This window comes from Blennius ocellaris (genome assembly GCF_963422515.1).
Source record: "Blennius ocellaris genome assembly, chromosome: 2".
Taxonomy (NCBI): Eukaryota; Metazoa; Chordata; class Actinopteri; order Blenniiformes; family Blenniidae; genus Blennius; species Blennius ocellaris.
Window position 1 is genome coordinate 27,129,781 of NC_137651.1, and position 19,458 is coordinate 27,149,238.

The 19,458-nt window shown below is 42.5% G+C and overlaps 2 protein-coding genes across 3 annotated transcripts; both read right to left on the reverse strand.

The window, feature by feature from the left end:
- Window positions 1-743: 743 nt before the first annotated feature.
- LOC308142279 (zona pellucida-like domain-containing protein 1) lies at window positions 744-6,696 on the reverse strand (the record flags this gene model as incomplete). Its single annotated transcript, XM_080512627.1, has 10 exons — window positions 744-880; window positions 1,033-1,053; window positions 2,868-2,973; window positions 3,114-3,282; window positions 3,574-3,654; window positions 5,068-5,165; window positions 5,290-5,362; window positions 5,454-5,638; window positions 6,035-6,255; window positions 6,600-6,696. 10 exons carry the CDS (start codon window positions 6,694-6,696, stop codon window positions 744-746), a joined length of 1,188 nt encoding a protein of 395 aa, XP_080368753.1.
- Window positions 6,697-10,603: 3,907 nt separating this feature from the next.
- On the reverse strand, window positions 10,604-18,657 carry zpld1b (zona pellucida-like domain containing 1b; the record flags this gene model as incomplete). Of its 2 annotated transcripts, XM_080508352.1 has the most annotated exons (11): window positions 10,604-10,779; window positions 10,993-11,022; window positions 11,238-11,343; window positions 11,432-11,603; window positions 13,482-13,562; window positions 13,892-13,989; window positions 15,713-15,785; window positions 16,136-16,317; window positions 16,421-16,641; window positions 18,139-18,252; window positions 18,636-18,657. In XM_080508352.1, the coding sequence occupies 10 exons, from the start codon at window positions 18,242-18,244 to the stop codon at window positions 10,604-10,606; spliced, it is 1,245 nt and encodes a 414-aa protein (XP_080364478.1). The 2 variants fall into 2 exon arrangements, with proteins under 2 accessions (XP_080364478.1, XP_080364477.1); XM_080508351.1 differs by lacking the exon at window positions 18,636-18,657 and having other exon boundaries at window positions 18,139-18,277.
- Window positions 18,658-19,458: the final 801 nt, after the last annotated feature.

Below are 19,458 nucleotides of genomic sequence, written 5' to 3' on the forward strand. Positions count from 1 at the left end.
GCTTGCACACAACATATATTATTTTATTATTACAAGTATTCAAAGTGTATAAACTCCCCTGATTGTGTGTGTGTGTGTGCTTACTTGAATACATGATTTTTTTTTTTTTTGGGGGGGGGGGGGGGTTGTTATTTTTCTTCTTCTATATGAGCAGTAAAATGCATTGAAACTTTGGTTGTGTGTCCTTCTATAGTGATAAATCAACATGCATGCAACATGTCCCCGTCTGGCTCACACAAGCTTGCTTGTCACAAGGTATGCAATCCTTCATGTGTTCATGTGTCCATGATTACTGCGCTGAGGTAGAGATTTAATTACAAACTGCGTGTCAAAACAGTGCTTTAATGACAGAGACAATATTTACAAGTGCGACGATCAGAAAGTGAGACAAAAAGAGAGGGAGAAAAAAAAATTGCCTCCACTTCCTCGCTTTGAGGACCAATGAATGAATGACGCTTCCACGACCAATGAAAGAAACTATTTTTTGACATTGTGGAAAATACAATTACTCTTGAGAAGATTGAGAAGATTAATAGCTCTTTCTTTCTTTCTTTCTTTCTTTCTTTCTTTCTTTCTTTCTTTCTTTCTTTCTTTCTTTCTTTCTTTCTTTCTTTCTTTCTTTCTTTCTTTCCTCTCAGACTATAATCATGTGAATTATTCTCACTTCACCCTCCCCCTCCTCCATAACTGGTAATCATCGGTGAAAGATTGCAAAGAAACACGAAGTGCTTCACAGGCACCTGCTAGCTCAGCCGCTTCAGCTTTCGGTAAAAAGCCGCCGCCACCAAAATGGCCGCCATCCCTATCACAACCAGGACCGCCACGGCGATCCCCAGGCCGACGGATACGCCCCTGCCGTCGGACTTGCCAGCAGCCAGCGCTGTGCAACAAATGAGAACGACACACCATTACCAGACGCTTCAGTCGATGGAGATAAGAGATGCTTTTCATTTCGGGAGGCGTCTAATTAGCCAAAATAACTTTGTGTGGCGCTGTTCTCCTGGCAGCCGAGTTAATAAATAACATACTCACCCTCTTCTTTGGAGAGAGAGGCTGCAAGAAAGGACAGAAAACACCAATATATCATTACAAGGGATAAATATTATCCTTGCCGCAATATTGGAGAAGTGAAATAAATTAGAGGGAGAAGGACAAAGCTGCAGGTTAAAAATACACGTTTGCTGAAAAAATACAGTGATTGAAGGAAAAACTCTTTTTTTTCCTGTAGTTCTATAATAACCTGTTTGGATACTTCCTTTGACAATGAACATGATTATTGTATTACACTTTAATGAAGGATTGTGTTTTGTTTAAGGTTTTTTTCCCAACTAATCCCCTCTTCTTATTTTTTTTGCCTCCAGGAAAAGTCCTGAAAATGCTTGTTTGCTGTCTTGCCAAATGTTAGATGAGGGTATTGATAGCACTCCCCGTCTCTCTGCGCAGTGAGTGTGTAGGAAGAAGCAGTCGGCTTAGTTTATCTTGAAGACTGAAGGGGGTGAAGCCGTTAAAAAAATAAAATCCTTGACAACACATACTGATAGTTTTTGTTTAATCTGAAAACCAATCAGCCCCTAAAAATAAAAAAAATCGTATTTTTTTCTGGTTATTTTCATACAGCCTTTTGTTTTTGCTTTAATTTGCTGTTTGTGATGCTGGTATTTAGAAAATGGTGACATCATAATGTGAGTCATCACACCAGTAACCAGGAAAAAGGAGGACACACATCTGGAGCTTTATGAATTGTTCGATGGGAGTTACGACAACGTTTGCTGTAAGTGCAAATCTGCTGAATAAGCACGTTCCCAGTGAGTCTTATTATTTTCTATCACCCTCCACTGTAAGATGCTCAGCTGTGTAGTAAATCCTGTTGTTGGGTTAACCTTGCTACCTTCTGCCTGGAGTGGTTTTACATATCGTAAAAGGTATTATCCGATTATAAAACAAGAACACTCTTGCTTTAACCCTGTGCATTGCCAGCAAAAAAAAAAAAAAAAGACTATCTGAAATGGAAAAATATGAACTGCATTTCCTCTGTTTTTTATATCGTTTCTATCTGCTAACCTTTTTTTTTTTTACCTCTTGATTTATGCCAAATCATTTAAAAAAATAAATAAATGTTGAAGTTGTTTCCTTATCAAATTCCCTCCTCTCCTCTTCCTGTACTCTGGCAGCTTCTTAATTCTTCTTCGGATAGAAGAGCAATCGCAACTTCGCCGACGCGTCGCCGCTGCAAACTCTTCAGATATCGACTCAAACCACTACTTTAGTATATCTACTAAAAAGTTGGGAAAAAAATCTGCAGCACGTTGCCTCCAGATTGTGACATTTTTACTGGAAAAAGTTGATATATGAAATATGAAAGTCAGATATGTGGACACAGATGTTTATATTTTTGTGATTTCCAGAGGTTGCTTGATTATCACTTGACGATGCTTCTAAACCAGCTTGGGTAGTTAACTATTACACTAACTAACTATTACAGTGAGGCCAACGCTGGCTTACGCAACAATATACATATAGAGCCTAAAAATTATTTTACTGTCTAACTTTGACTGTCTCGGTGCAGACAACACCTCGGACCCCCCCCCCCCCCCCCCTTTTGGCGAGTCCCCAGGGAGCTCCGTTACCCCATGTTGGTAACCACTGGTTCAGTATTCACCTCACAAACATTAAAGTCGATCACTGCCACCTGAATGTCACTCATTTCTATATATAGCTTGTTTACTCGGTGACGGCTGATGAAATCTGCGGGGAGTTGTCATTACAGGGTGCAGGGGGGTGGGGGTGGGGGGGTAGTGGGGGGGTTGTCTCACATCTGACTCCTCCAGCTTCACGCCGACAACAAAACAGACACAGGAGGGACTTACATTCCTCCGTCTTGGCCTTGATGGCCAAAGTGAGCACGGAGGGCTCAGTGATGCCATCGCTGATGACGGTGGTCTCCACACTCCTCCTCCTCCTCCTGTTGCATTGCTGTGGATGAGAGAGGATTGAGAGACACACAGAGAGAGAGAGAGAGAGAGAGAGAGAGAGAGAGAGAGAGGTGAGTTGGAGGCTCCGTCCTGGATGGGAGAGGACGTCTGCTCGAGATGCCGGCGGCGGCCCCTCCTCACCTTGAAGGTGCTGCAGGTGCTGCTCTCACACAGTCGGGTGATGCAGTGCAGATAGTAGGTGGAGATGGTCTCGTTCTGCTGCTCGGTGAAGCGGAACGCCGGGAAGTAGAAGCGAGCCTTCTGGCTGTCCCCGTTTTCCAGCATGGTCGTCAGCTGATCTATGGAGCACCTTTCAATAAAAGGCGAACCTCACAAGTGCCCCCATTGCACGTCACACGAATACATACAGAAGTGTATTAATGATAGGAATGGAGCGAAACAAAAATCAAGACGAGGGCTCCCTTTGGATTTAGGTAGCGGCGCTTATCACATGGGAGAGCAGAAAAACCTGAAGGCACGAGGTTAGTGTTTAGAATTTCAAGCCGTGCCAGGACTTATTGTCAAGACTTGTGGGACTGGAGGGAAATGCAGAGGTGTGTAACTTAAACGTGATGTCTTTGGGTGTTGTTTGTGGACTTACGAGACAAACAGATTGAAGACGGTGGAGTTGGAGGGCTGCGGGGACACCGAGGCGTAGCAGCGGTCCAGAAGCACAAAGTACCTGTGGAGAGAGAGTGAGGTCCCCAGCACCGAGTCAGAGACTCCAGGTCACAGGTGGAATCCTCAAATTTACAATCTCATCAAGACACAGTCGGGTGATTGGAGAGACGAGACTCGGAGAGATGGGACTCATCCCTCTTCTTCTATCCTTTCTGAATAAACCATTTGCTCAGAGCTCACACGCGTGGGGCCAGCCATGCATTGCCAACACCCAGGATCTGTATCCATCAGACTGAGGAAAGCGACGTTCCAGACAAAGAACTCGTTTGTAAGAGAGGAGTCAATGCAACAGCTAATGTACTGTGTCAAAATGTCATTAAACATCAGTGGGATTTTTCGTAGACGTTTTCAGTGGATATACCAAAACAAAACCACTTTATCAGTTGGATCTTTTGTCTATTTGTTCAGTGTCCAGACACCAACAATAGACTTGCAGCTGATTTATTGCCTTTCGATGATTTGCAGCTAAAAAAAATTATGCAAAGTTATCTTGTTCTCAGTATTTTGTTCCACATCAGTTAATTTTTTTTTTCAACACTTGTACTGTTAATGTATTTAAGTTTGCATTATCGGCATATTCTAAGTGGTATTTACTGAATTCTTTACTTAATTTCGACATTAAATTCAGTTTTTATTCACATTTACATAATTTACATTCACCACAGCATCCCAGCATGGCGATTGTTCTTCATTCCAGAGTGTTTAGATTGTGCCGCAAACATTAAGAACATTTTTCTTGTCAGTATTGTAATGGTTGCATTGTGGTGCAGTGGTTGTGGATGAATGTCAACGTTGAGTTTGAATGTGTTGAGTTTTCTCCAGTTTCTCTGGTTTCCTCTCAAAGTTCAATAATATGAGGCTAATTTACTGTAAAGTGACTGTGATCGTCTGTCTGGGGTTTTGTCTCGCTGTTAGCTGGCTGTTAACCCTGGGCTGAATAAAGAAATTAATATATTGTTTATATCGTGGTTGTATTGTTAACGCTCATGCTTGTAGCTGAGCCTTAAACACGCTGATGGCTGAACGATCAATATGGGCTCAATCAAAGACGATTTGGAAAAAGAAAAACTGCATTTGTTTTTGCACTTTAACTGGTTCAAAAAGAACCAGTTTTAGGCAATAACGGATTCAAACAATGACTGTGGAACAAGTTGAAACTGATTAAATGTGGGCTTGGACACAGACCTCGGAGATATATCTAAATCATATATTTTCTCAGCTCATCTGATGTTTATGTACAAAATCATATCTGTAAAAGTAACTAGTAGAGCTGGATACACTCGTACTGGAGCAGTTGTATCAAATATTCTGCAATCAGATTACTGAGTTTGATATAGTTTGATAAATACAGATCCAGGTGTTGACCAGATAAACAGAAATGCTGCTGAGATATAATAACACCAGTGGTTCTTACTGCGATGTGAGGTTGGACGCCACCACCTGGACGTAGATGTTCGTCCTCAGCTCAAGGCCCAGCGGAGGAATGACAAGAGGCTTGGTGTAATTTATATCCTAGAAAGACCATAAGAGTGTAGAAACTGTTATAGCAGGATTCATCCGGTAGAACCACAGCATGTAGCTGTACCACACAGACGTTTCTGTGTATTGTGAATGCGAGGGTTGTGAAAGTGGCCACCTGGTACAAGGACATGCTGAGGGTGCTGATGAAGCTGCCATTGTTGTCCTTCAAAGCGATGGAGGACGATGACCTACAAAGGAAGAGAGAAAACAGATCAGGCTTCACACGCACATGTGAAAGTGAAATATTAGATGTGATGATGCGTGTCTTGAGCCACTCACACGTCCACCTGGGTGTTGTTGACCAGATACTCCAGCGGATAGGCGCACGAGTAGAAATACTTGAGCTCGGCGTTGTAGGTGATGGTGCCGATGGTGGGGTCGAAGGATCGGATCACCCCGCTGACGTTCACCGTCTGAATGTTTGAGAAGTCTGCGAATATTCCCGTCCCCGGCGCGCTCGTGGTCTGAGGAATTATTGAATGAGAAGCAATGTTATTTCACAATTCGTTTTTTTTGTTTTTTTTTTTTAAAGAAAAGAAAATTCTGGCAAGCGCCTCTTATAGCAGGCAGGCGGTGATGAAATCACACGAAGTAGAACTCCTCCGCTAACTTTCTCCCCCTCGTCGTGAAGGTGGCTGGATAGACGGAGCCAAATTAAACTAAGAGTCATTTACTTTGTGTGACTTTGCTTCTTTGAAATCCTCTCCGTCTTTCTTACCTGGCCGGGAAACACAACGCTCAGAGAGCCCTCTCCATTTCCTAAATCTGCTCTAACTCTCCTCAGCTAAAGGTTAACAAGCCCCAGGATCTCCATCCCTCAAGACCCTGAAATCAAGAAACTGCTCTGATGCAACACTCACCAAGAAGTTGCTCCCGCAGGCGTTTCCCTCTCTGATGGGGAAGCTAAATCTCACCACGGGAGGCGTCACCGAGGTGTCCAGCGTCCCCCGACAGTCCACATTGTTCCGGATGCGGTTCAGGATGAGTAAGCTGTCGTTGTAGCCGGTGTAGATAACCGGGCACATCTGAATTGCCAAATCGATGGAGGATGTGCCGCACACTACAGCAATATCGGTGTATTCTGGGGATGAAAAGAGGACAGCGCAGTTTGTCCCCTGTGCGTGAATAAGCTGAGGTCATCCGGTGATTGAGTGAAATTATTCTTGCAGTGTGATTTTATTTACTAATGCAACAGGAAAAAAAACAAAAAAACAAGCTCAATCGGCACTTCAAACTCTTGAAATTATGTCTATTTAGTTTGTTTTCGCTGTAAATTTTCTGTAAGTGAAATATCTGGAGAACATCCCCGGTTGTCTGAAAGGAAAATCAATACAGTTTCCCACAGGTGGAGGTCTTAACTAAAATCAATATTGCCTCTTCGGGTCCAAAACAAAACTGTGGTATTGAAGGTCACACTCGTCTTACCTGGCCGTCTGGCGTAAGCTCCGCAGTCAGAAATGCTGAGGGCCTCTCGGCCCGCAATACACAGTGACGTCAGGATGAGGAGGACGAATAAAGCCATCTCACCCACTCTTCCCTCTGTGAAAAAGCTACAGCAAATACAGTTGATGTCAAACACAGCAAATCCTGAAGCATCCAGCTCTGTGCAAAGGACAAAAAATGAAAAAAACAACAACAACAACAAAACCGTGTAAACTCCTCTGAGGTGGTATTTTTTTTGTTTTTTAATAGAAAAAGTCCAAATTTAGATAATTAAATCCAGAGCTGCCAATCAAGGAAGCTTTGCAGTTGTCTGGGCCTGGAGATCTTACCTCCTCAGTCTCGTTGCAGGTTTAGGATGTGGATGGACGGGGGGGCCCTTGTTTTATACGGTAAACATAACCGCTGTATGGCCACAACACCGTTTGGGGATTGGATGAAAACAGGGTCAAAGTCACATTGGTGGGGCCGCTTCAGTTCGCGTGAACAATTCACTTTTTGTGACTGAGGCACCGTGGTCCCGTCCTGGAGGCAAACCATGAAACCCTACACAGCCTTTAAAGATACATACTTAAACAATGTATACCAGGCTTTGTGACTTTGTGTATGAAACGCAGCCCCCCTTACATACTAATATGAAACTTAATAAAGTAAGGATGTGTGTGGTTTCTGTTCTGTTCCCACACACACAATGGAGGAACGAGGACGACTTGTCTTCTTAGGTGTTGATCACCTTAATGCAACGTGACTCTTAATATGACAAATTACTACACAAAGAAACAACCCACAGAACTCTCTTTATCATAGCTTTTTGGTGCAAATGTGTGACTAACCTGTTACTGTAATACATTTGCAATATGACTGACGTCTACTCTGGTTGAAACCAAGAAGATGCTTTTGAAGTTTGAATGACGCACAAGTTAAATCTGCTTATGTGTGTGAGTCGTAGCAGAAGTTTCCAACTTGTGTGTTTTAAAATGAAGGTTTAACTAAGAGAAGAAGAAAAAAAAAATGGGTGAAGGACGAAGGGGAAACCTGATCTTGTCAGGTGAGCCACCTGGGAAGAGAAAGCTCTGATCGGGGTCAAGCTGGAGGATGGGTGTGTCCCTCAACCCATTGTGGAATCTGTGAAACCACACGGCTAAATGCAGGACACGTTTTTATTGTTATGACGTGTCTGTACGTGTGTGTGTAAACACGCTACCAGTCCGTCAGTCCTCACGCAAACTCTTGCCTTTCCTGACTATTTTGGCTCGCCGGCCTCAGCGTTCAATAATCAATTATCGCTGGCGGTAAACGGAGAGGAGAGACGACCGCGTTTCATTCTGCTCATTTCAGCTGTCGGTGTGCGGTGTCGGTGCTGAGCGCGTCACAGAATGACTGTTGAAATGCGGGATTAGATTGATAAAGAGGGCTGAATGCGACGGGTCACAAAAGCAGCCCCGGAGTTTGACACGTGAGATGCAACCGCCGCCAACGGACATTTATATAGGTCATAGGAGAAGAAAATCAATACGGCGAAAAATTGAAAGATTAATTCTGCCAGTCATGAAATGAGCCCTGGCAGTGCCTGGTATTTGGCTCTTTTTTTCTTTCTTTTTTTCTCCTTTCTGGAGATTGGTCAGCCACAAGGCCGTGACATTTGGAAAACTTTCACAGATACGTTCCAATATTTAACATTACCCAGATTAATCATGGAAGAAATGCCATCAGGCCTTTTCGTTTAAGTATTCATTGTAGTCAGGACGTATAACGCCTGGTAATGACCAAGATGAGGAGGAAAGGGCTTCACAACACCGATAAGTGTCTCACACACTTATAGGTGTTGTGAGTGTGAGTGGAGTCTGCAACATCTGTGAGGATGCACACCTCGCTCCAGCACCGGATCAGCCATAAATGGCACTCCTGCAGGTAATTGACTAATTGATTGCTCCCACCACTTAAGCCCTGCAGTGAGACGGGTCTGGTGCCAGAAGGCTGAATCTCTTGTACGAGTAACCTGTCTGTGAATGGACTCCACGGCTTCCCGCTTCAAGCGTCCTCGCCACGCAGCTCTCCCTGCTGCGCTCCTCGTGCGCACTCTGCATCCCGGAGTCTCCGTTCCCTCGTCTCTAATTAATGAAACTCGCGATGCCGAGTGTTGGTGGCAACAGTTAACACTTTTCTTTTCTCAAACTTTGCTTTTCCAAGTTGCTGCCAATACAAAGTAACTACTTTTGGATTCTTTCTTTCTTTCTTAGTTTATTTCTAGAAGACAGTGCACATTAATGAACACTCGGTACAGTCACTTTGTGTAAATGTGCCAGATTTAGCCATGGGCTACTTTCCATCCGTAGTCCTCATACATTTAAGACGACAATTATTTAATAACAGAGTATATACACTATTTACAACCACCCCTGTAATATCAACAAATTCCCCAGTTTATAACGTTTCATTACAAGTGATCACGAGATTGATTAGCCTTTAATCAGAGTTTGAGCTCTTTTTTAAAAGCTGTAAAGGTGGAAGACTCTCTAATAGTCATTGGAAGACTTTTCCAGCTTGTTAAAACTTTCACTGAAATGGTGTTTCTGTCCAGTGGTGGTTCGCCTGGATGGAACCGCACAGCCTCCATCTTTTTGCCTAATGAATTCCTCCAAAGGGGGCGGGGCCAAACCATGGAGGGATTTGTAGACTAGACATGCATGTTCAAAAGATTTCAAAACTCAAAAGATATTTCTTTAAAATTGGACAATGGTGAGAGGAGTACGTTTTTTTTGGCAGAGACCTTGATGGCTTTTTTTATACAGGTGTTCCACAGGTTTTAGTTCAGTGACGCCAGCAAACGAGAAAAACGGTACTCTTATGTGAGGGAAGGTCATACAATGAAGATACGATTTAGCAGCAGTGGTCGAGACAAAAGGCCTGATTTGTTCAAAAGTTTGGAGGTTGAATTTTATAATGTTGACAATCTTTTTTATGTGTCTTGAAGGAAAATAGTCCAGTATGACTCCAAGATACTTAAACTGAGAGACTTGTTCAAGTATTCAAGTACCTCCCCATCTATAGAGACTGAAAAGTTGTGTTTCATTGGTATTTTGGAGAATGTCATACACATTGTTGTTGTTTTTTTTAGTATTGAGAAGTAGACCGTGATCTTTGAGTCAGAGCTGAACCTTTGTTAAGGCTTTTGTAAGCTTGGAGGACATTTCTTTCAGTTGTTGGACCATGAGTAAAAATGACTGCGTCATCCACATACATTTGAACATTAAGGTCGGGACATACATCTGGGAGGTTATTGTATATAGTGAAAATAATAAGGGCCCAATAACTGATCCCTGTGGGACACCAACATCCATCCATCCATCCATCTCTACCATATGACATTTCCAAAGTTTTTGTCACTTGAATCCATTTTGTTTAGAGTCATGACATATTCAGCCATTGAAATGAGGATCACAGCTCAGAGAGTAATAATAATTATTATTATTATTTCACATGAAGTTTCATGCCCGCAATTTAGAACATAATTTTACAATTTTCTCACACTAACTGATAATGTGTCAGACCTAAACCTCAATAATCAAGTTTTCCTCATTTTCAAACATGCACAATTTCAGTAAATCAGGATGTTGCTTTTTTTGTACTATTTGCTTAATTTTGGCTTAACTTTTAACTTTTTTTTTATTTTATGCTAGTTACCAAAAATTGTCCAAAAAAGAAAAATGTAATTAAAAAATGGATAATAGTTCATTAAACATAACCTTTGGTTAGGTGTTCCTAAATATAATTAGTGGACAAAAAAATATTGAGGTATTGAAGGCAATAAATATAAAACACCTAAACCAAAAACACATTTAATAATTAGTGCACAAAGATAAAAACAAAAACAAAAAACAAACATGCACTGGAGCAGCCACCAAACTGATCACGTGACACATTTTTGCAAACGTTAAACGGGGATGTGGTGATACGTGGATGTTTTTCTTTTTGTTCCCCCCCCCCCCTCATTTAAAGGTCGGGTTCCAGACGCCTGAGGCCACCACCGCCACGGGGAGGCGGGACTTCAGCAGGAGGCGGAGCGACAGCAGGAAGAAGGCAGCACAGACCACGCCCAGGACGGCCACGCCAGAAATCAAAGCGCTGGTCACCCGGTTCAGCGGCTGGGACGGGCCACCGGAGGCTGTCGGGAGGGAAAAGGCCAAACAAAAGCAAGAACCTTCACTCTGAGGTTTAAAAACATGACCTGAGTTTGTGGGGGGTTTGTTTCCTCCTCCTTTGGAAACATAGACAAAATCTTTTTGTTGCTGCTTCAAATCGTCAATTTACATGGGCGTCTGTTATCTTTGCCCTTCTCTGAGGACAAGCGCTGGAACAGTTACGTAAGCGTACTCACCTAGTTGGGAGTTGTTGACTGGAGTTTCATCTTTAAAAAAAAAAAAGAAGGAAGGAAAGCAATGTTATTCAAAAGGCTTTAAATTGAACTTGTAATTTAGATTGTGACATTTTCAAACATGATTCCTCGCATAGATTTAACAGGCAACTCCATACGTGAGCTGCTGCTTTCATCACGCCCCCCCCCCCCCCCCCCCCCCCCAAAAAAAAGACTTATTTCTGTCAGGGTGGGTTTATTGTTCGTACCACTCCTGGTGATGATTGGGCCCGCCGTGATGACGGCGTTGCCCGACGCCACCGGCGGGGAGTCCAGGCCCTCCGCCGCATCCCGTCTGCGCCGCCTGCCGCAAATCTGCCAATCACATCGCGATGATTTCATACCTCACAGGAGGATCGGATGAGAAACAGGAGGAGGGCGTCTCGTTCCCTTGTTCTCTTACGGGCATCAGCATGATGCAGTCGTCGGCCCGGCAGAGCTTGGTGAGGCAGTGCAGGAACACGGTCGACATCTTCTGGTGTCTGTGCTTCACGAAACGGAAAACCTCGAAGGAGAAGCGTCCCACCTGACTCTTCCCGTTCTCGAAGACCGTCGTCTGGGGGTCCTTATCGCAGCTGAGACACAACAGAGTCACGTTTTCACCGCCATCACAATCTGATGATTGGCCCAGTGGGCGTCTCCACGTGTCAACATACATGTCAGAGTCGTGCAAATTGATGGAGAAGTGAGTTGTATTTAAGAATGGACAGTGAGATCGGCACAACCTCGCTATCTGCCGATGGAAACCACAAAATTTGAAATGCCTGTCGTGGTGTGACGATTTAAAAAAAATTTTTTTGAGCGTAACCAGTGTGAGCGTGCCACGAGTGTATGTACATGTTGTGTCCAACGGGATGTTTTATCCTCACATGGAAATCTCATCTGAAAAGAGGATTTTCTTCGATTGCAATACTTTCTTACAGGACGTAAGGGTGCGTAGGGGTGCGTAGGGGTGCGTAGGGGTGCGTAAAGGTGCGTAGCGGTGCAGCAGTAACTTCCGACTTCCCATTAAAGACGAGTTAATGACAGTCACAGAAGTCAACAAATAGTAAATGTGCAACACTTCAAAATTGATATCCTTTTGTATGAACTTGAGACAATCCATGACATTTGTCCTTAAAACCTCTCATATATTAAAATAAAGACTGATGTATTATGCAATTTTATTTTGTCATATTTGATTGCAGTACCTGTAAAATAATGGAAATAGCCACGTTTGAGCTCATATTTTTGAGCCTTTGCTGCAAATGCATTGACAAATACATAGAATAAATCCTGAAATATAAGTAATTTGGCCCAGTTTTACACCTGTGTCACTTAACCACTCATTAAAATACCACTGAGAAAGTCCAGAGGTTTGAAGATTTGCCATTTTAATCAGTCATCACGAAACTGTCTTAAGGTGCGTAATCCCATTTCAGAAGTCGTGCAGAATTCAGCACAACACCTGTCCTAGAAAGACATTTATTAAGAAGTTAGATGAATAGAAGATGTCACAAAACGTGGACAGCAGCACCCAGGATCGGCAGGACGGTAGTAAATACAGCATGACGAAATGATTGTCAGGCCTTTTTGCATTCGTGTGTTTTTTCAAAATGTATGTATGTATGTATGTTATGTATGTATGTGTGTGTGTACAGTATTTATGTATTTATCTTTTCTTTTTCCTTTCTTTCCACCTTTCTTTTCCCCCTTTTGTTTGTTGTTGTCATGTTTTATTTGTATTGACCAAGCTACTTCCCATGAGTCTGCCTGTGATTGCAGCAGCCTCATATGTATCACCTGTGTCTTCTCCCTATGTGTGGATATCAAACTCTGCCAGTCCGTCTTTGTTTTTTAACCCTTCTAGAAATATCTTTTCTTTTTTTTTCTTTTTGTTTACCGCTTTGCTCTCATCCTTGGTATATTTTCTCTCAAATATGTTCTTGGCTGTGTATTGAACCTCTGCCCGACTGACCTGCCTCCAGATTGTTGACGATAAAATAATCTCTGTGTGCGAGTCGTGGTCCTGAGTCTCCAGGCTCTCGTGTTGCCCCAGAGATTCCTGGTTTGAAACCCATTAGTTTTAAATAGAGGAAGATTCAGTATTAAAAAAAAATTAATAAATCTGAGAGAAGACGTGTGGCGTGAGGTGAAAGTCAAATGTAGGAGGCTCAATGCGTAAGAGAATATACGTCTGGTACTGTGGAGGAAGGCTAACCGTGGTGAAGTGTGGTCTGTGAATGTGTTATAACTTTTAAAACGGTAATTGCTTACAAGCGATTTACCCAAAAAAGAAGTGACATTACATATATTTCTGACACATTATTCCTCGCCCTCCTTTCATTATGGAAGGTGGGGGGGCAGCTTTCATGAGGATTAGCCATGTGGAGTGCATGAATGGGTAATGGCTCTCTTTTGTGGTCTATCAAGTCATCATCTTGACGTGGAGGGAAAAAAAACAACATGATTACCCAAAGAAAAGGTCATAGCGGAGTTCATCATTAGGATTCCCTGAGGGGGTGGTGTAACAGTAGTCCATCAAGATGTTCCACCTGCAAAAGGACAAAACTGTGAGATGGGATGGAGGATAGAGATCCGACTGGACATGGGAAAGCACAGGTGCAGCTTTCTCTTGCTACAGACTGGCGCCTTCTCCAAGAATAATAACATAATGGCATAATGAATGCTGCTAAAGCAGGAAACAGAACTAAATCCATAAAAAAAGGGGGGAAAAAACAGTAATAATGGTGGGAAAGATTACGTGGACGACCAGATCTAAAATACCATCTCTGTTTCTGTGATGTGGGTATTATGACCCACATTCATTCAATCGATGCTGAAAGTCGCAGGGGGCGGGGGATGACGGGATATTATCTGGTACCGTTTGTCTAAGTTCGTGGCTTTCACAGCGGCAAACACTCTGGTTTTCAGAGCCAGTCCGGTCATGGGGATGGACAGGGGCTGGTTGAACGCTGAATCCTGTGCGGAAAGAAAAGTCCAAGAGAAATAAAAATGACCAAGAAACCCCCCACCCCCAAAAAAACTAAGTAGTTTAAAAGAAGCATGAAATTGAAAACTTGGAGATGACACAATGGCATTGAATCCACAATTCTGCTGTTATTCTGCAGTCTCTCTATTCATAACTAAACCATGGCGCCTGCAACCCCGCAGCTTCCCGGCCTCTGTGCAGCGACTCCCCGCAGTTTCCACTAAATTTATTAACCAGCGCACAATCCGTCAAAACGACTCTTATCTCTCAATGCAACGTGACAAATGTGACACTCAATTTGTTCACGAAAATACACGTCACATCCTGCTATGTCCTCATACCGCTTAATATCGAGCTTTTCTTGTGTCCGGGTTTCAACTGACGGTGGACAAATCGAAATAATATTTTGGACTTTTTAGTGACTCTTTAGAGTTCTGTATTTGCAGCTAAAACATTGATGGAATGTGCTTTGTCTCCCTTCTGTTTATTTAATCTCATAAGTACACCATGCACCACAGTTTGGGTATATATAGAAAATCTATAATTACAAGTTTTTAATGCTGCGTTATCTTCATTTTTGAGGTTATTATTATGTGGGACTGGAGGCAGAAATGGCCCGTTTGATCATAAATTGGACAATTTCAATCATGTTTCCTCCAGGGGCCATATTATATTAAAAAAATACAATCCAGCTAAAAAACAAATCTCAGAAAAAGCATAATAACCCCCCCCCCCCCCAAAAAAAAAAAGAAAATAAGTATTTCAATAATTGATGTCTGTCAATAAATGCTCAGATGGCCACAACTTGTTAAAAACTCCATTCTGCAAAACATTTTTTTTTTTTTTTTTTGATAGCCTTCAGTTTTAGACTGCGAGCCAACACAAAAAATAAACAACCATTTTGAACATGAAAGCAAAGGGCTCATATAAAAGTAGTTTTAACTTGATTCGCAATGTCTCATTCCTTAAAACAAGCTCTTGGGTCTGAAAGTGGTCCGGCCTGGTCTGCAGAACTTTCCATGATGGGAAAATGTCAAATAACTCATTTAAAATGCTTTTTTAAGAAAAAAGAAAAAAGGACCCGCTGTGCCTAATTTACCCAAAGAGCTTAACACAACACTGAGGGCCGGAACTCAAACACTAATTTATTTTTTCAAGAATGCAATAAGCAGTAAAAGCTTCGCGCAAGAAATAGCATTTAGCAATCAGCAACAGCATGAAAACTTGATGTGATGATGTTTGTTTGTGAAAATGCGAACAGGCGTTTATCAACTTCAGTTCGAAGCAATGTGTTGGGATTGCACAAAATATTGTGGTTATTTGTTGTAAGTTATGTTAAATAAATAAATAAATAAATGCAAGTTCTTGTGTTATATTTGATGAACTCTAAGCAATAAAAAAAAAACTATAATCTACAAACTATATGTGAGTCACTCCTAATCCACCCATACACACTGATTATGAAGGTGAAAAAGAATTATACAAAAATAGAGAAAAATAAGATATCTTGAAAAGAAAAAAAAGAAGTAGAACAAGATGCATCACTGAAAGATGACGTGACTGTAAAGTGAAGTGACACACAGGCTATTTAAGTGTAAAAATCGGGGAAATATGATACCTTTAAGCAGTCGTACCATCGTTTTTGATCAAGTTCACCCTGTAGACCTTCAGTTCATTTGATTGTGTATTGTGATACCGCCTCCGTGTACTCACATTGTAGAGGATCATACTGAGCGTGCTCTCAAATGTTCCGTTGCTGTCCTTGACAGACACCGCAGCAGAGGAACTGTAAATAGAGAATATCCGTTTCAGTGCTTTTCTCTCTTCTTTTATAAGTGTTTTTATTATAAACCTCTTAATGGCTGTTTCTCCATAACTTAGTATGATGTGCTTTTTTCTTCATTTCATGCCCGAATGAGCTACAGGAAGTATATATGGATCTGAATTACCATGTTGAACAACAGAAAAATAAAAGCTTACTCTGCAATGAATCATTCTTAAATACTCGGGCTTTTTAAAATGTTCTTGAAAACTAATAGACAATGCTTCTAATTAAATGGATAAATCCTAATATCAAATCCTCTGAGTAACTTGCAAAAGGTCAAGTGCACATTGGCGTTGTCTGGAGTGACTTACGAGGCCAGCTGGGAGTTATTGACCAGGTACTCCAGCGGGTAGCTGCAACTGAACTTGTACAACAAACCGGGCAGGTAGCTGATGATGGTCGGGGGGTCGGGGGTGTCTATATAACCCGACACGTTCCCAATCTGCACAAGAGACATGTTCCCGTAGGCATTGGCCCCCAAGGCTGTGCTGACCTGCGAAGAGAAACATCTCAGTTTGTGCCAAAGTCACTACAGGGCACCTTGATGACGCTGCATGTGGATCGCGTTAACGGGACGTTGCGGTGTTTGTCTTCACCACCAGGCTGTTGCCGCAGGCCTCCAGAGTGCTGAGGCTGATGCTGAAGAGCACCGCCGTGGGAAAAGTGTTGTTGTTGATGAAGCCGCGGCACTGCGTCTCGCCGTGGCGGCCGTTCAGGGCCAAGTCTGCATCCGTGTAGCCGGAAAACAGCACGGGGCAGAAGTTGATCTTCAGGGTGATGGTTTGAACGCCGCAATAAACGCTGATGTCCCGCTCACCTGAAGGGGCAACGGGCAGAATGTGGTTTTGTTTTTGTTGGGGGTTTTTTCGAGCTTCTCTCTGCTGATTCTGAACACAATCGCACAGGTTTGTGTCAAAGAGAGCAGAAGAAGGAAAAAAAAACAACTCTATTTTTGTTGTGATTTCACCAAAATATATGTTGTAAATCCTGACTTGCAGGTCGCACTTTTGGCGAAACTGTCCCGTGATCCTTGTGGCAGGCTCGCCATCTCGCCGGCTCGCCAGCGTTTATCACACATGACAGGTGTAAAAGAACCTCTGATTAGATGTCAGGCTGAAACCCAGTCCGACTCTTGTGGGATTGGAACCACAGTTGTTTTCTTTTTTCCTTTTGTCTTTTCTTTTTTTTGAAGCAGAGAAAGACTCTGTACTGATAAAAGAGCGCTTGAACAGAAAAACGCTGCTGCAAAGGTGATTCGCGTTATTTGTCAGCCGTAAGGGAGGTCGAGCAATCAGCACATATGTGAATTTTCAAATCAGATCTTATTATATCTTATCTTATCTTATTATAGCTCCACACAGGCGATTCACAGAATCCAACAGAAATGGAATCTCCACATAAATTATACATGTATTCCTACTAACAAGATGATTTAGAGGCAGCAAAGGGGAAAAATTGCCTCAAACTGTGTCCTTTGTTTGTGAAATGTCCCTAATGTGAAATCAGATTTATTAAAAAAAATGAAAGTACATGCTCCTGTAGATTTTCAAGATTATAGAAATATCTAATCGGAAGGTTATTTTCAGCTGCACTAGAGCAAGGAAATTTAATAAACAAACAAGAAAATCTTCAAAATATTTAAGGAGTTTTTATTTAGCTACACATACTTATAACATCTGTATATATAGATCTATTTAACCCTGTATAAAAAAGGGGGAAAAAGCCGATAATGCACTTTTATTTGTCATATTTCACTTTTATAATAATAATAACAATAATAATAATAATAATAATAATAATGTTTCGTGCATTATCTAAAGACTCGTCACATTTAAATTGAAAAGGTATATAATAAATTATAGTAATTATGGCCTCCAGTTAAGAAAGAAAAATGTTTTTGTTGTTGTTTTTGTAGTACTAGTTGTACTAGTCTTGATTTTCACGACTTATAATCTAAAATTAAACATGATAAAACAAATAAAGAAGTTTGAAATAATTTACTGTAATATTAACCTCAAATATATGGAAGTGTGTCTATCTATAATGCTCCTTTTTTTGATGCACATAAAAACTCAAGAGTCTGAACCCGTGTCTGTGTCGTCAGCAGCTCCTGCAGCTCCTCCATACTGGCGGCAAAAAACACCCCTGAAAAATTCATTGAAGCATCAGGGGTGATAATGCTCCCTGTCTCCCTGTTGATAAGTGCCATTTTACTGCCGCAGCTTCCCGTCGGGCTGCGGTGGTTGTAAACCATGTGTTCCATTTTTACCTGCGGGGTGATGGAGGGGAGTGTGGACTGTAAAGATTGTCTCACCGGGGAACCTGCTGTGGTAGCTGGCATCGCAGTTGTATCCGTTAAACTGAGCCGAGACCGAGGCGACGTTACTCATCAGCAGGAAGATGAAGCACACTGGTGTCATTTCAGCACCTGAGGGAGGTTTGTCCACCGTCATCTTCAGAAGGTCAGCATTGCACGAACCACATTCCTCAGGTAAGTGTTAAGAGAAAAAAAAAACAACAACAACAACAACAAAAACTGCACTTATCTCAAAATTAGATGTTCAGAAACACTCCTCTCCTCGACTGCTGCACCGTCTGACCTCTATCAACACAGTTCAGACTTTTTTTCCCCCCACGTTCTTCTTACCCTGCCCCTTTATGCCCCCCTCTTTTCTTTTTTTTTTTATTCATGTTGACCTATTACCCCATTACCCAACCTCCTTTAAACAGAGGTCACCCCCACTTTTCATCTCATTTCATCCCCCCCTCCCTCTCTCTACCCCCCTTTCTCCACCCTCAGCACCTGTTTACCTGTCTCCTGCCTTTTCCAGAGTAATTGGCCGGAACCCTTCTTCCTCTGGCTCGTGACGAGAGAGAAGTTCGGCGTGCGGTTCTCGGTGGGTCTGAACTAAACGCAGCGTCAGCCTCGCGCCTATCCTCCCGCGCGCACTCAGATGAGGGAGATATTTCAACAAAAACCCGGGCCGCGGCACGGGAACATGGGAAACTCCATCAGATCTGAATGGACTGGACAAATCTTTTCACGGTGCCAAGAAACCTGAGCGTGCTCGGAGGGTTCCCACTCATCTCTCCTCAGTCTGATCTCCGTCTGTCAGATCATACAAACGGCGGGCCTCAGCAGGGGGGACCCGGCCCGGGAATTAAGCTGTCATCGGCTGCCGCTGCGGCCCACATTCACATGAACATAAAAGTCAAGTCGCGGTCTGATGCAGGGCTGTGTGTGGGTAATTGTGATGCACAAAGCATCACTTAGAGTATAGGCATTCACCTGAGTATACTGCCACTGGATGCTTTGCTCTCCACTGCACAACCCACTCACCTTTGATTTTAAAAAAAATAAAAAAAATAAGAGTTCCATTAATATGTTGAACTTGTAGTAGAACAAAGAACTCCTTCCGCTTCTGCACATTTTTAAGTCGACCCCTCAACTGACCTGTGCCAAGTTAAAGAGGTGTGCGGAGCCTTGAAGCAAACATTTCTGACTCTCAGTGATTCTCATTAGAAGCAATTCATCCTGCTGCACTTTTCAACTTCACTGTCAAGTCTGGGAAAGTCGAAGCGCTCCTCTGTGTGAGGACCAACACTCCTTCAAAACAGGAAACAAAGGCAGAGT